This window comes from Benincasa hispida, chromosome 6 (assembly GCF_027475165.1).
Source record: "Benincasa hispida cultivar pf3 chromosome 6, pf3_genome.v1.1, whole genome shotgun sequence".
Taxonomy (NCBI): Eukaryota; Viridiplantae; Streptophyta; class Magnoliopsida; order Cucurbitales; family Cucurbitaceae; genus Benincasa; species Benincasa hispida.
In genome coordinates this window covers 23,728,217-23,743,314 of record NC_143483.1, presented here as the reverse complement: position 1 = coordinate 23,743,314, position 15,098 = coordinate 23,728,217, and the positions used below count along the sequence as shown (strand labels likewise).

The window sequence follows — 15,098 nt, the reverse complement described above, 5'->3', positions numbered from 1 at the left end:
TTCTAAGATCTATTTTAGAAAATATGGATGCTCCCCCAAATTGATCTAGAAGGTTCGACAATCTAGGGATAGGGAACCTATATTTGATGGTTATCTTGTTAATTGCCCTATTATCAACACAAAATCACCACGAACCATCTTTCTTGGGTGCAAGCAATGCCGGGACAGCACATGGGCTAAGACTCCGTATATGCCCTTTATCTAAGAGATTATGTATTTCATTATGTAGAGCTTCATATTCTTTAGGGCTCATGCGATAGTGGGGTAAATTTAGTAAAATACTACCCGAAAATAAATCAATGTGGTGCTGTATGTTTCTAAGGTGAGGTAGAGTTTTTGGTTCTTCTAAAATAGAGGGGAACTTTCTAATAAATGAGAACTTTGTGGATCTAGATGGTCAATATTGGATGATTCAAAAGGATCTTGCTTTACTATAAAGGCTAAAAGAGATTGTTCTTTAGAGTGTAAAAGATCCTTGCCTAGAGATAATAGAAAAAGTTGTTTAGTTGAGGAAGAAGGTACCTTATTTGTGGTGACTTGCTTATCGGATGGGGAGGACCACTTTTTTTCCCATCCAACTAAATTCGTATGTATTATCTCGTCCGTTGTGAAGTGCTCTATTGTCGTATTGCCATGCTCGGCCTAAGAGGACATGACAAACGTCCATTTCAAGAACAACACACATAATTTGATCTTGATATACATTGCCGATGGACAGGGGTACTGTTCAAATCTCCTCGACTGCTGTTTCTCATTTTTTAGTAATCCAATTTACCTTATAAAGATTGGGGTGTGGTTCAGCTGTAAGGTTAGGGGCAGAAACTAGCTTCTTGGAAACGATATTCTCGGTGCTTCCACTGTCTATGACTACTTGGAAAATTCTTCCATTAATCGTGCATCTTGTGCGGAAAAGAGCATGCCTTTGGGAATGGTTTTCTGCCTCAGGAGTTATCAAGACTAGTTGAAGAATACAAGAAAGTTGGTCGCCGTCATTTGGTTGTACCGTTGTAGGGTCATCTAAGTTGTCCTCATCACAGTCGGCTTCATCGAAGGCATCTTCTTCTTGAATGGCTAAAGTTCTCCGGTGAGGGTGCCATTGGACAAGTGGCCTTGTTGCCCACATCGAAAACATTTGCCTAGTGTTGCCCTTTGATAAGGATTCGAGTTCCTCTTGAGAGTGTTGCTTTCAGTCCCTTAGGCATTTGAGGTTTTAGGAGGAAACTCATCCTTCTTGGTTTGCTGGTTTGTTATTGCCCCTGAAGCATTCAACCGTGTCTGATCAGTGGTTACTCTTTTGAAAGATTGTTGCTGCCTTTCCCAAGGTTGTCTTCTTTGATACGTCTTTGTTGGTTTTAGCTCGGTGCTTTCTTCAATTGTTGCTGCAAGAGTGATGGCATCCGCCAAATATGCTACCGGGTGTAACTTGACAACTTCTTGAATCTCTTCTTGAAGGCCAAAATCGAATCTTGAAACCAATTGTTATTCTGATTTAGGAAGGTTATTTCGAGCACCAAGTCTATGAATTTCTTCCGTGTAATCAAAAGATAAATCGATCCCCTTGTTTACAACGTTGATATTGGTTGTAAAGTCTTTGTTGATAGTTTAAGGGAAGGAACCTTTTCTTCATTAATTTCAAGAGTTTCGGCCAAGATTTGATTGGAGATTTACCATAGTAACGCTGATTGGTTTCAAGTTGATCCCACTAAGTCGATGCACCTCTTTGAAACTTGAATGCTACAAGTTTAACTTTCTTGTCATCCGGAATGTTGGCATATTCAAAAAAGTTTTCTACCTTTGAAGCCCAATCAAGAAATTCTTCTACATCCAACCATCCATCAAAACTAAGGAGGTCGATTTTCATCTTGTACTTGGTATTACTATGATGAACTAGTTGTCCTCCGCGGTGAAAACTCGTTCTCTCGTGTAAACCACCCAAGTAGCTCTCTCCTTCACTCGAAGAATCAGAATCTTGCAACATACAACTTCCTTCATGAAGTTCTTGGTGTCTGAATCTTGCTTGGTATAGGTTTCTTGGAGCTACATTTCTGTTTTGTCTAGTTTCTTGATTAAATACTTCGTTAATCTTGGTCTTCTCATAGTTTCTTGGTGGTTCTTGTTTATCAAGAATGGCCACTTCTTCACCTTTTGCCTTATTCATACCAGAATTTTGAGGTTCTTGGATCCGGATTCCACCTTTGTTTGGTATTTCCACATATTCGTGACTGTCCCCTTCGGTTTGAATATTCATTCGGCTAAGAACTTGGGCTAACATGGATCCTAACTCACCCATTTCACCTCTCATTTTGATGATAGACTTCTCCACTGTTAACAAACAAGCTTCAACAACTTTGGTTGAAGAGGATGCTTCCATGTCCATTTGAGATTGAGATCCAAGAAGAGTTCGCATTGGATCGGCGCTCTGATACCAGCTAAAGTATTGCTTCAAGAATTCTAGAATACTTCTTTTATTAATGACTAAAAATGAAGGCACAAAGGCGTATTTATATACATTAGGTGGTTGTTAACCTAGGGAGCCGATCAACATAAGGAAGATACCTATTAAAGAAGGTAATAAACTGCTTCTGTTACAGCTGGTTGTTACAATAGGTTAAAGCCTCAAGAAACAATTAATTCAATTCTAACAACTTAAATTCAACTACAACTAGTTAACAATACAACTACGTCATAATCAATCCCATAGGTTTGCGTAAAGCCTTTAGCAACCAACCTCGCTTTGTATCTTTCAACACTCCCATCAACTTTGCACTTTATAGTGAATACCCATTTACATCCTACTGTTTTCTTATCTTTTGGAAGCTCAACAACTTCCCATGTGCCATTTTCTTCTAGAGCACTCATCTCTTCCATAACTGCTAAGTTCCAATTCGGATCATTCAAGACTTTCTATATATTCCTTGGCACAAATAAATTTGTTATCCTAGATGTGAAAGCTCTATAATCATTAGACAGTCTATGCTAAGAAAGGTAGTTTGCAATACGGTATTTAGTACATCAATGTATACCTTTCCTATGGGCTATCGGAATGTCAAGATCAGACAAGGGATTTTGAGTGGATGAGGAGATGGGATAGAATGAGAATTACCTAAATTTTCACATCATTTGTCAGGGCATCTGATTGGGTTTGTGGCATGTCGCCTCTTTGATCTTGATTATTTTGATTTAATGCCCTTCTAGTATAAACCTAAAGTTCAGGATGTCGATTAGTGAGATCTCTTCGAAGTGTTTCTCTCCCTGAAGTTGAATTTCCCATGTTTGGCATTACGAGCCTACTACTTTCGTGATAAATGACAGAAGGAAGTGGAGATGTATCCCGAAAATTATCTTCTAAGTTGGATATCTCCCTTGAAGAGAGTTTTTATCAAAAAAAGATTTGTTTTCCAAAACACCACATCCATACTTTCAATGTATTTTCTAGTGAGAGGGTCAAAACACTTGTATCCCTTTTTATCATAGGCATATCTAAGGAAAATACATTTAAGAGCTCTAGTATCAAGTTTAGACTGAGAAAAACTGGGGATATGTAAGCGGTACACTCAAAGACTTTAAGCGGTAAATCAGACCACAAACGAACAATAGGAAAATAAATCTTAAATTGATTTAAAGGTGTTTTAAAATCCAAGATTTTAGAAGGCATTCGATTTATAAGATAGGCAGCTGTGAGAACTGCATAACCCCACAATTACTGAGGAACATGCATATAAAACAAAATAGCACGAGCAACATCAAGTAAATGTCTATTTTTCCGTTCAACAATACCATTTTGTTGGGGAGTATCACGACAAGTGGACTGGTGAGAAATACCCTTTTACTCAAAGAAATCAACTAAAAATTCAGTGAAATATTCGGTCCCGTTATTAGAGTGTAGAATGCTTAGTTTAGTTTGAAATTGATTTCTAACCATGTTATAAAAGCAAACAAAGATATCTTTGACTTCATACTTTTTTGTAAACAAGTAAACCCACATTAATCGAGTGTGATCATCAATAAATGTAACAAACCAACGTTTTCCGCTATGTGTCAAAACTTTTGAGGGACCCCAAACATCACTGTGGATTAAGTAAAACGATTTAGAGGCCTTGTAAGGTTTTGATAAATATGGGACCCAATGATTTTTAGCAAAGATACAACTTTCACATTGACAATTTGAACAATCAATTCCTTTAAATAAGTTTGGGAACAAAAACTTCAAATAGAAGAAACTGGGATATCCTAGTCTAAAATGCCATAACATAATTGATTCTTGAACAGAAGAAGAATTAACAGAACTTAAGTCCCCTGATCTTTTTTATCACTAGTCGGAGAGTCATCAAAGTAATAAAGACCATCAAGTAGACTAGCACGTCCAATCTGTTGGTGTTGACAATCAACAAGCGGAAACAATTAGAATCTTACGTACTTTAATTTCATTAATTTCAGCAACCAAGTAAGCATGCTCATAACTAGGAAATAGGGCTTCTAAGATTACCTTTGAAGAACTCACAGATAATGAATTACAAGCTAATTCAGGGACATGGAGCACGGAGTGTAATGTAATTTTTCTGTCAGACGAATAGTTCCTTTTCCTGCAATAGAATTGAAACTACAATCTGCAAGTCGAATTTTCTTAGTGCTATACGGAAGGGAATATGAATAAAAAAAATGAGATATACTAGTATATGGTCTGAAGCTCCAGAATCTATGATCCAAGGAGATGAATTAAGACAAAAAGAAAGCTCGAGGAAGTTACCTGTTTGTGCCATGGAAGTACTAGGATTACCCGATGGCGAATTGACTTTAACAGCTTCAGGAGTTGATCAACTTGCTCTTTATTAAATGGATTGGAGTCGGCACTATTAACAATGGGACGTGCGGATTGATGTTACCTTTATCACTTGGCTTGTTTTTCTTCCTGTTTGCATTCTTTCGATGGATTTTCCAACAGGTCTCACGAGTATGGTGAGGTTTGTTACAATGCTCACACCATACTTGGGGTTTGTTTGATGGCAGAGAAGCCTTATTGGCAGTGGTTTCAGTCATCAAGGCAGATGTCTCATAGAGTCTGTGCTTTTCTTGCCCAACATAAGACTTCGACGACTTTTCTCCCTGCAAACCTCAGAAAAAGCTTCATTGATGTAGGGAAGAGGTTCTCTACAAGTAACTCTACTTCTAACATCTTCGAATTCATCATTGAGACTAGTGAGAAATTTGTAAACACGACTGTCCTCCACCACCTTCTTGTAGTGTGCTTGATCCTTAGTCGATTCCCATTCATAACTTAAGATCTAAGTCTTGCAAGTCTTGCCAAATTCTTGTTAGCTTGTGAAAGTACTGTGTAACTATATCTCCTTCTTGTCGGATATCACCTAGCTTGAGATTCAAACTCCACTTGGTTGTCAAGGTCTGGATACATTTAGTTGACATTATCCCATAAGTCCTTTGTGGTACAATAACACTTGTAGTTGGAACATATTTTTTCATTCATGGAATTGACCAACCATGTCATGACCGTGGAATTTTCAGCATCGACAACGGATCTGTCTTGGCCGGTGTCTTATTTTCACCGGTAAGATACCCAATCTTCCCTTGTCCACGAATATACATCCAAACGCTTTGGGACCAACGGAGGAAGTTGTCCCCATTAAGTCGAATTGTGGTGACTTGGATTTTTGAAAGTTTACGATCGTCGGAAACTTTGGCCATCAATGATTTTTCGTCGGACATGTTGTGTGTAATTGGATCTTAACAACACACTCGCGAATGGGAAGACCAAATCTGAGAGGATGTGATTGGAAAACCAATTGACGACGGCAGAAGAGATAAGGCAGTCGTACGGTGGCGTTGGCGAGCTGATCTAGGATAAAATCGTGGTAGAAAACGAGCAAGAATCGATGGCGGAATCAGCAGAAATGCACGGATCGAAATCGGCAGAGGTTGTAAACGGCGGCAGTGTTGCTCGAACCGAATCAGATCTGCTCGGATCAGCAAAAAACGTGCGGATCAGATCTGCTCGGATCGATAGAAGGAAACGATCGAAGGAAACATGTAGATAGGTGGAAACATGCGGAAACGACGACAACTCGTGACGACGGCAGCGGGGCTGGGTACGACAGTGGCTGGTTACGACAGTGGCAGTACTAAAATTAGGGTTAGGATTTTTTTTTGTTTGATTCTCTGATACCATGTGAAAATATTTCACTTTTCCTTAATATTACAAGGGCATAAATCCCTAACTTAAATAGAATACATACTAAATGAAATAAGAAAAATATTGATCGAAAAGGAAAGAATTCTACAGAATAATTACAGCAAATAAAATTAAATAAAAATAAAATATTTGCATAAATCAACAATAAATGTGGTGAAAGCCTTCCTTGCTGATTTTTTATTTGAGAGAAATCAAAGAGTTTTTAAGATAAATAATTTAAATGGGTTGATAACTTTGAAGTCATTTGGATTAATGCCTCCACTTGGGGTTCTCTCTCTATGTTCTTTGATAACTTTTCCATCTAGAATTTGTACTTAATTTGGATTGACTTTGCCTTTTCAGCCTAGTTTTATTTATTTTATTTTATTTTTCATATTTTTGTTTCTTTATATTTTGAGAATCAGTCTCTTTTCGTTATTTTAATGAAAAGTATCGTATCCTTTATGACAAGAATAGAATGGGCCTGAAAGTTGGTGGGCTGGTCCTGTTTAGTTGGGCCTTAGCTTATTTTGTAAGTCAGGAAGTAGTGTAGTGTAAAAGAAAAAAGCATGTGAATAATTGAAGACATGGCCCACGTTAATGAACTTTCAGCTATTTTTAGATTTACTTTTTGAATTTTGCTTTGAGTGCATTACTGATCATGAACTAGAAATTGATTGGTAGGTGCAAGAGCTGACTTGCAAGTCCAAAAATCTTGAAGCTGAACTCGAGAAAACCTCAAAGAAATTGATGGAGGTTACTACAATAGCTGCAGATGAAGCTGAAAAATGCAAATCGGCCAAGGAAGTTATTAAATCCCTAGCGGCTCAGGTTAGAGTCTTTTTTATGTATGGGTTTGCTTTTGTAAGAATTATTTTTATTATGTTTCTCATTTTCTAATATTTTCCATCATATTCCTTCTCACTTTTTACTTATAACATCAATGGTAAAAAATATATGGTAAAATAGTAAGGAAAGCAGCTAACTAACATGGATTGAATTAGTAGTAAATAGGGGGCATGGCCTTGATAAAGGGCTAAGAGGTCATGTAATCCATGGTAGGTGGCTATCTACTTAGGATTTAATCCTATGAATTTCCTTGATACCCAAATGTTGTAGAGTCAAGTGATCTGTCCTTAGAAAAATAGTAAGGAAAGATCTGTTATTCAGTTAGTGTCACATAATAATATTATTTCAATCATCAACAAACTTTACCACTTATGCCCATATTCTTTTAAGTACTTAAGCATCTTGGCCACATACCAAAAGCTAGCTATTGGGGATGAGATAGCCAAGCCACTTAAGTACCATATTGGTTATCCCATTCTAACCAATGTGGGACAAAGGGATCCCATACTACCTTGGTTCCTAATAATACCCCATCCCCAAAAAGCCGACGTCTCGGTGGTACTTCACTGGGCCACACCCAATCAGAACTTTCTGCCAGTTCCATTCTAGAACGTCAACAATTAAGTCTAACACAATTCTTAGGTATTTAAGTACCTTGGAGAACCACATCCCAAAAGCTAGCTATTGGGGTGGGAGAGCTAAGCCACTTAAGTACCACATTGATCATCCCATTCTAATTAATATGAGACAAAGACATCCTATACTACATTGGTTCCTAATATCTTCTCCCTTTGTTTTCACATGCAACTAAGTTGAACTACATCACATATTCCCAACATTATACAAATTATGTTTCTTTCTAAGCTTCACATGTCATAAGTAAGTGGGTTCTTTCTTCTCCTCTCTTTTGTTTCTTTTCTTTTTACTTTTAGATTCAATAAAAAAACCAATAACTTGTTTTCCCTGAAAAATAAGCATAACTAAAAATACCAAAGTCTGATGTAGAGGAAAAACCAATTATATATTTATGAGGGTAAGTGGCCTTTCTCTGTTACAAAAGAAAGATCTGGGTTCTGGCGATAACACGATGCCTGTCTGTTTGAGGGTGTAGTTCAAATATTGAATTGATGTTGTGTTTGTTTGATTTTTTTTCATTCTTATTTATGAAATTTTGGAACTACAAGAGAGCTTACTTTGAATTTGAAGGTGCAAGGAAATTCTTGTAATATTTCCACTGCATTTCACTCATGTCGAACTCAAATATGGTTGTTTCAAGTTTTGGCCTCTTATTTATCTAATGATTAGTTATATATGTATATATTTTTAACGGCAACTGGCTTTCTGGTAACGTAATACTCAATAATGTGAGAGAACACCTTACTCATTCTATACATTAGAGTTCAATATAGATAGGAATACTTGGAAGCCCTAAACTAAGAATTAGTAAAATTAAAATAAAGGACAAAAAACTAATAAGCTTAGGATTTACATATATACTATAACACTCCCCCTTTAAGCTGAAGTATATGTTTATCATGCACAACTTGTTACAAAGGTAATTTATTAAGAAATAGAAACAAAAATTTTATTGATATAATGAAGAGAGACTACTACTCCAAAATACAAAGATCTCGAAATAGAAGACAAATATTGGAGACAAGTACAATTAATGAAGAACATAGGCCAAAAAGAAAAAACACCTCCAACTAAGAAGCACAAAAATTTGGAAAGGGCCATAAGAAACTAAGAGACTAATCGAACCAAAACAAATCAAGCCAAACAAAGAGAAAAATCTGTTGATTATTCACTTTTTCGTTAATATCTTCATTGCATTTATTGTGTTGTATTTGTTGCATTTTTTGTTTTCCTTATTTTTAATGGGTGTTTCTTCTATTTAAGTAATCCTTTCTTTCTAAAAGAAATAAGAAAGAAAATACATTTTCAGCATGATATCAGAACACCTAATATTTATTTGGTGGCATTGAATGGGTGGTCGATTGGTGACATTTTGAGCCGATCAAAAACAGAATGAGGAGGCATGATGGTCCAACCAAGTGCACCAATGATTTCTTTCCATATAACTTTGGTAACTTTGCAGTGGAGAAGCAGATGATGGATAGATGTAGAAATTGGAGGAATGGAAATATTAATCTCCTTTTTCTCTTATACAATATGTATAGGTTATGGTTAGGTCTTCTTATATAGGAGAAAAACCTTTTACAAATATGGAAAGAATAAAGATAATAAAGGAAAAGATATTCATATACAAATATAGAAATTCCAACATATACAAATATAGAAATTCCAACACTCCCCCTCAAGTTAGTTTGAAGATGTCTTCCATAGCCAGCTTGTTAATCAATCTATCAAATTGTTTCTTTGGAAGACCTTTAGTTAGCACATCAACAATTTGCTCTGATGTAGGAAGATAAGGAATACATATGGCTCCTGCTTCAATTTTTTTCTTTTTCTAATAAAATGCTTATCAACCTCAATATGTTTTGTTCTATCGTGTAGAACTGGATTATGAGCAATAGAAATTGCAGCTTTATTGTCACAATAAATCCGTATAGGCATAGTCAAAGAAATCTTCAATTTTTCAAGTATCCTTTTGATCCATATGCTTTCACAAATTCCATGAACCAAGGCTCTAAACTTTGCTTAGCACTACTTCTGGCCACCACATTTTGTTTTTTACTCCTCCAAGTAACTAGATTTCCTCCAATGAAGGAACAATAACTAGAGGTAGATCTTCTATCTGTAGTACTTCCAGCCCAATCTGCGTGAGTATAGACTTCTATTTGGAAGTGATTATTTCTTTTAAATAGAATACCTTTTCTAGGAGATCCTTTCAAATATCTCAAAATTCTGTAGGCCGCTTCAAAATGAGTCGGTCCAGAAGCATGCATAAACTGACTAACCATGCTCACAACAAATGCAATATCAGGACGTGTATGAGACAGATAAATTAATCTACCAACAAGCCTCTGATATCGTTCCTTGTCCTTTATTTCTTCTGCTTTTGCTGTTAGAAGCTTTATATTAGGTTCAATAGGAGTTTCTGCAACCTTACAACCAAACAAGCCTGTTTCTTTAAGTAAGTCAAGGACATACTTTCTTTGGTTAACAACGATCCTCTTTTTTGATCTTGTAAATTCCACCATTCCTAGGAAATATTTCAACGTTCCCAAGTCCTTAATTTGAAATTCACAAGCCAGTCTTTTCTTGAGATCAGCTAAGCCTGCTTCATCATCATTCGCGAGGATAATATCATCTACATAAACAATAAAAAATTGAGATTTTATTATTCTCTGAATGTTTATAAAATAATGTATGATCTGCTTAACTTTGAAGAAACCCATAACTGGATACAACTTATCTAAAATGCTTAAACCAAGCTCTTGGGGACTGTTTAAAACTATAGAGAATTTTTTTTTAATCTGCAAATTTTACTATAATCAATCTCCTCAAAACCTGGTGGTAAGCTCATAAAGACCTCTTCCTAGATCACCATTCAGAAAAGCATTTTTCATATCAAGTTGGTAAAATGGCCAATCCAAATTAACTGTAAGAGACAAAAGAACTGTAATATAGTTAATTTTTGCAACAGGGGCAAATGTTTCCTGATAATCAATTCCATGTCTGAGTGAATCCTTTAGCTAACAGTCTGGCCTTGTATCTTTCAACACTACCATCAGCATGACACTTATGGTAAACACCCATTTACACCCCACTGGTTTCTTATTCTTAGGTAATTCTACTATTTCCCAAGTTCCATGAAGCCTCATGTATATTCTTTGGAACAAACAAGTCATCAATTCTGGATGTTGAAGATCTATGATTATTTGATAATTTATTTATATGACATAAAGTTTGCAATAGGATGTTTCTTACAACTACAAATACCTTTTCTAAGGGCAATGGGAGCATCGAGATCAGACACTACTTGAAAAGTACTTTGAGTAGTTGAAGGAGTAGAATAGAAGAAGAATTACCAGTGTTAGTTGTCGGGGTCTCAGATTGGTCGTGTGAAGGACCGACTATCTTGTCTTGGTTCCCTTGATTGAATTTTCTTCTAGTATAAAACTTAAACTCAGGCATTTGATCGATATGATCATTTTGTAATATTTCTCCCCCTGATTGAGAAGTTTCTACACTTGGCATCATAGATCTAGTAACATCTGTACGATTAGGACTGGAAAAAGGAATACAAACATCCCAAAAATTTTCTTCCAAATTTGGCTTCTCCCATGAAGAGAATTTTGGGGAAAACAAGGTTGATTTTCTAAAAAAGTCACATCCATACTCACAAACAGTTTTTTTTTTTTGTCAAAGGGTCAAAACATTTATAACCTTTTTTATTTAAAGAGTAACCCACAAAAATGCATTTAACAGCCCTATGATCAAGTTTGGATTGGAATTGATCGGGTATGTGAACATACGTAGTACACCCAAAAACTTTGAGGCATAATTCATAATATATGCAGGATGTTAGAAATTATTTTTTAAGGCAGTCGATGGGAGTCTTAAAATTCAAGATCTTACTAGACATTCTATTTATTAGGTAGGTAGTCGTAAGAATTGCTTCCCCCCATAGATATTTTGGAACTTGTATAGAAAACATTATAGCATGTGCTACTTCAAGTAAATGCCTATTTTTTATTTCAGCAATCCTATTTTGTTGGGGAGTATCCCGACATATAGACTGATGAATGATACCTTTATTTTTAGAAAATTCACCAGAAAACTCATTAAAGTACTCAGTTCCCTTATCAGAGTGTAAAATGCAGATTTTGGTTTGAAATTGAGTTTCAATCATATTGTAAAAATGTTTAAAAATGTCTTTCACCTTAGATTTTTTTTCCATTAAATAAACCCAAGATAAACAAGTATGATCATCAATGAAAGTAATAAACATCGGTATGAATTAAATAAAAAAGTTTTGAAGCCTTGTAAGATTTTGGAAAATATGTGGACCGATGATTCTTCGCGAAAATGCAACTTTCACAATCAAGAGATGAACAATCAATTCCCTCAAATAAATCTGGAAATAAATATTTCAGATAAAGAAACCTGGGATGTTCTAGTCTATGATGCCACAGTATAATTTGTTCTTTAACAGAAAGAGAATTGATACTACTAAGACCTTGAGTTATTTTATTGCTAAAAAAACCTTATCAAAGTAGTAGAGACCATCAAGCATCTTAGCACTCTCAATCATCCTCTCCAAATCCTGATCCTGAAAAATACAATGAGATTCAAAGAATGTAACATGACAATTGGAATCTTTGGAAAGTTTAGAAATGGATAAAAGATTACAGGCTAATTTTGGAACATGTAAGACTGACTGGAGAGAAATATTTTCAGTCAATTTATAGTTCCTTTTCCTGCAATAGAAGAAAAACTACCATCGGCAATTCTAATTTTCTCATTGCAATATAATGGAGAGTATGAATTAAAAGAAGACGAAGAACTAGTCATGTGATATGAAGCTCCAGAATCAATAATCCACAAAGATGTATTATTACACGAGAATGTTTTGGGACCTGTGAGTCAAAGAAACACATGAATTATTAGATGAAAAATTGGTAGTTGACAATTGTAGGATTTGATGAATTTGCTCTTGTAACATAGTAGAAGATTTAGCAAATAGTAGAAATCCACCCAAAAATAAAGAGTTTTAAACCAAATCCAATAGAAGCAACCCAAACCAGGAGTGAACCAAACCAGAAAAAAAAAAGATTTTAGATAAACAAGTAGACCAAGCCAGACAAATCAGATGTTGAACCAAAAATTGAACTAGAACCAAGTAAATCGAACCGGAATTAATTTTGAACTGGACAGAAAACAACTTGCAGTCTGCCTAAGCTACACGAACAGGATGTTTTTGCACAAAGTGAATGGCCATGATTCTTCCAGTGTCCTGATCCATTCAGAAAATCTGGTAATAATGTTTCCTACTCTTCCTACTACTAATCTTTTATCTGGGATTATAGGAAACTCTGCAGGAATGATCACGGGAGAGAAGTTGAACGGACAGAATGACTTCTCCTGGTCCCAAACAATTAAAATGGTTCTTGAGGGATGCCATAAGTTTGGGTACTTGACTGGAGAGGTACCACGACCAAGTTCTGGGGATCCTCAAGAGCGTGTTTGGAAGGGAGAGGATTCATTGCTTCCCTCAATGTTGATCAGTAGCATGGAACCACAAACTGGGAAACCTTTACTCTATTCACCTATCGCACGAGATATTTGGGATGCGGTCCGACGGTTATATTCGAGACGTCAGAATGCATCCCGCCTATATACTAAATAGGTTCATGAGTGCAAACAAGGGAGCATGGATGTAACGTCATGCTTCAACAAAATGTCTTTGTTATGGCAAGAAATGGATCTATGTCCGGAGATCATCTGGAACTGCCCGCATGACGGAATTCAGTACTCGAAGATAGAAGAGGTTAAGCGTGTGTATGATTTTCTTGCGAGGTTGCACCCCAAATTTGATACGGTTCGGAGTCGAATACTAGGGCAAAAATCGATACCCCCTCATGGAGGTCTATTCAGAGGTTAGATTGGAAGAGGATAGGTCAAGTGCAATGAATGGGTCTGGTGTTACCACTCTAGAGTCAATTGCCTTTGGGGTGAAATCCGCTGGATCTGATGGTGACAAGCAGATTAGCAAAACACCCCCAGTATGTGAGCATCGTAAAAAACAGTGGCACACGAAGGATCAGTGTTGGAAACTACATTGTCGACCTCTTAATGGTAAACGTCACCCTCCAAATGACAAGTCAAAATCTGGTCGTGCTCTAGTGAGTGAATCGGTTGAGGGGGCCACACAACCTTAGACACAACCTCCGATGACCAACCCAGTTGATTCAGGTACCATTTGGATCAGAACAGTTGCTCAATCAGGTAACCCTCAATTTTTTAGTTTCCTTTTTGAAGGGAATGAGTTATGGATTCTAGATTTAGGAGCAACCGATCACTTGACTGGCTCATCTGATCGATTCCTCTCATACTATTTGATGCTGGAAATGAAAGGATTCGAATTGCAGATGGGTCCTTCACTCCTGTTGCTAGAAAAGGCAGATTGTCACTATTTCAGGGATTAATTCTACAAAATGTCCTACATGTGCCAACAATTTCTCACAACTTGTTATTAATAAGTAAAATAACAAAAGATTTAAACTGTAGAGTTGTCTTCTCACCAGATGCTGCTTTGTTTCAGGATTCGAGCTCGGGGAAGATGATTGACATTGCCTGATATGATAGGGGCCTCTATTTCCTTCCTGAAGATGCTTCTTCCAGGAACTTGTTTAGGACTAGCCTTTTATTTTCATTTACTATGTCTGAAAAAGATTATTTATTATGGCATTTTCGCCTTGGACATCCAAGTTTTCAATATATGAGATATTTGTTTCCCCACTTATTCCATAATGTGAATATTTCTCCATTATATTGTGATGTCTATATACGTGCTAAACAGCCTCGTGTGTCTTTTGTTTCTCAGTCTTATAAACCTACTCAGCCTTTCCATTTGATCCATAGTGATGTTTGGGGTCCTTCAAATATCTCTACCTTGTCTGGTAAACGGTGGTTTGTAACATTCATCGATGACCATACCCGACTTACATGGGTATATCTCCTTGTTGATAAGTCCGAGGTTCTGTCTACCTTCAAACAATTCTATACCACTATCTTAACACAGTTCAATACAAAGATTGCCATTCTTCGGAGTGACAATGGACGTGAGTTTGTCAATCACACCCTCCAGGAATTCTTAGCATCAAAAGGGATCATCCATCAAAACTCTTGTGCGTATACTTCACAACAAAACGGGGTGGTTGAACGAAAAAATCGCCATCTCATTGAAGTTACTCTCTCCTTGATAATTCCAGCGTCTCTCCCTTCGTACCTATGGGGAGATACGGTCTTAACCGCAGCCCATCTCATTAATAGGATGCCTTCACGGGTTCTAAAGTTTCAAACACCCCTTGAGTGCTTCAAAGAGTTCTGCCAGTCTACCCGTCTTATTCCTGAGGTTCCTCGTTGTGTGTTTGGG

The 15,098-nt window shown here is 36.6% G+C and overlaps 1 protein-coding gene and 1 long non-coding RNA gene across 5 annotated transcripts in view; one reads left to right on the top strand and one right to left on the bottom strand.

Moving 5' to 3' along the window:
* Nucleotides 1–15,098, top strand: part of LOC120079895 (PH, RCC1 and FYVE domains-containing protein 1-like) — a 73,819-nt gene that overhangs the window by 14,550 nt on the left and 44,171 nt on the right. For 3 of the 4 annotated variants that reach the window (XM_039034340.2, XM_039034343.2, XM_039034342.2), the window contains one exon: nucleotides 6,869–7,015. In XM_039034340.2, the coding sequence (XP_038890268.1) occupies nucleotides 6,869–7,015 (147 nt within the window). Of the gene's footprint in view, nucleotides 1–6,868; nucleotides 7,016–14,264; nucleotides 14,466–15,098 lie in introns of those variants that run through there. The other variant, XM_039034341.2, reaches the window with a different exon arrangement.
* LOC120079896 (uncharacterized) lies at nucleotides 4,131–6,414 on the bottom strand. The gene is made up of 3 exons (XR_016530112.1): nucleotides 4,748–6,414; nucleotides 4,487–4,607; nucleotides 4,131–4,368 (listed from the first exon to the last, which is right to left on the bottom strand). It is a non-coding gene; the product is annotated as an uncharacterized LOC120079896 (long non-coding RNA).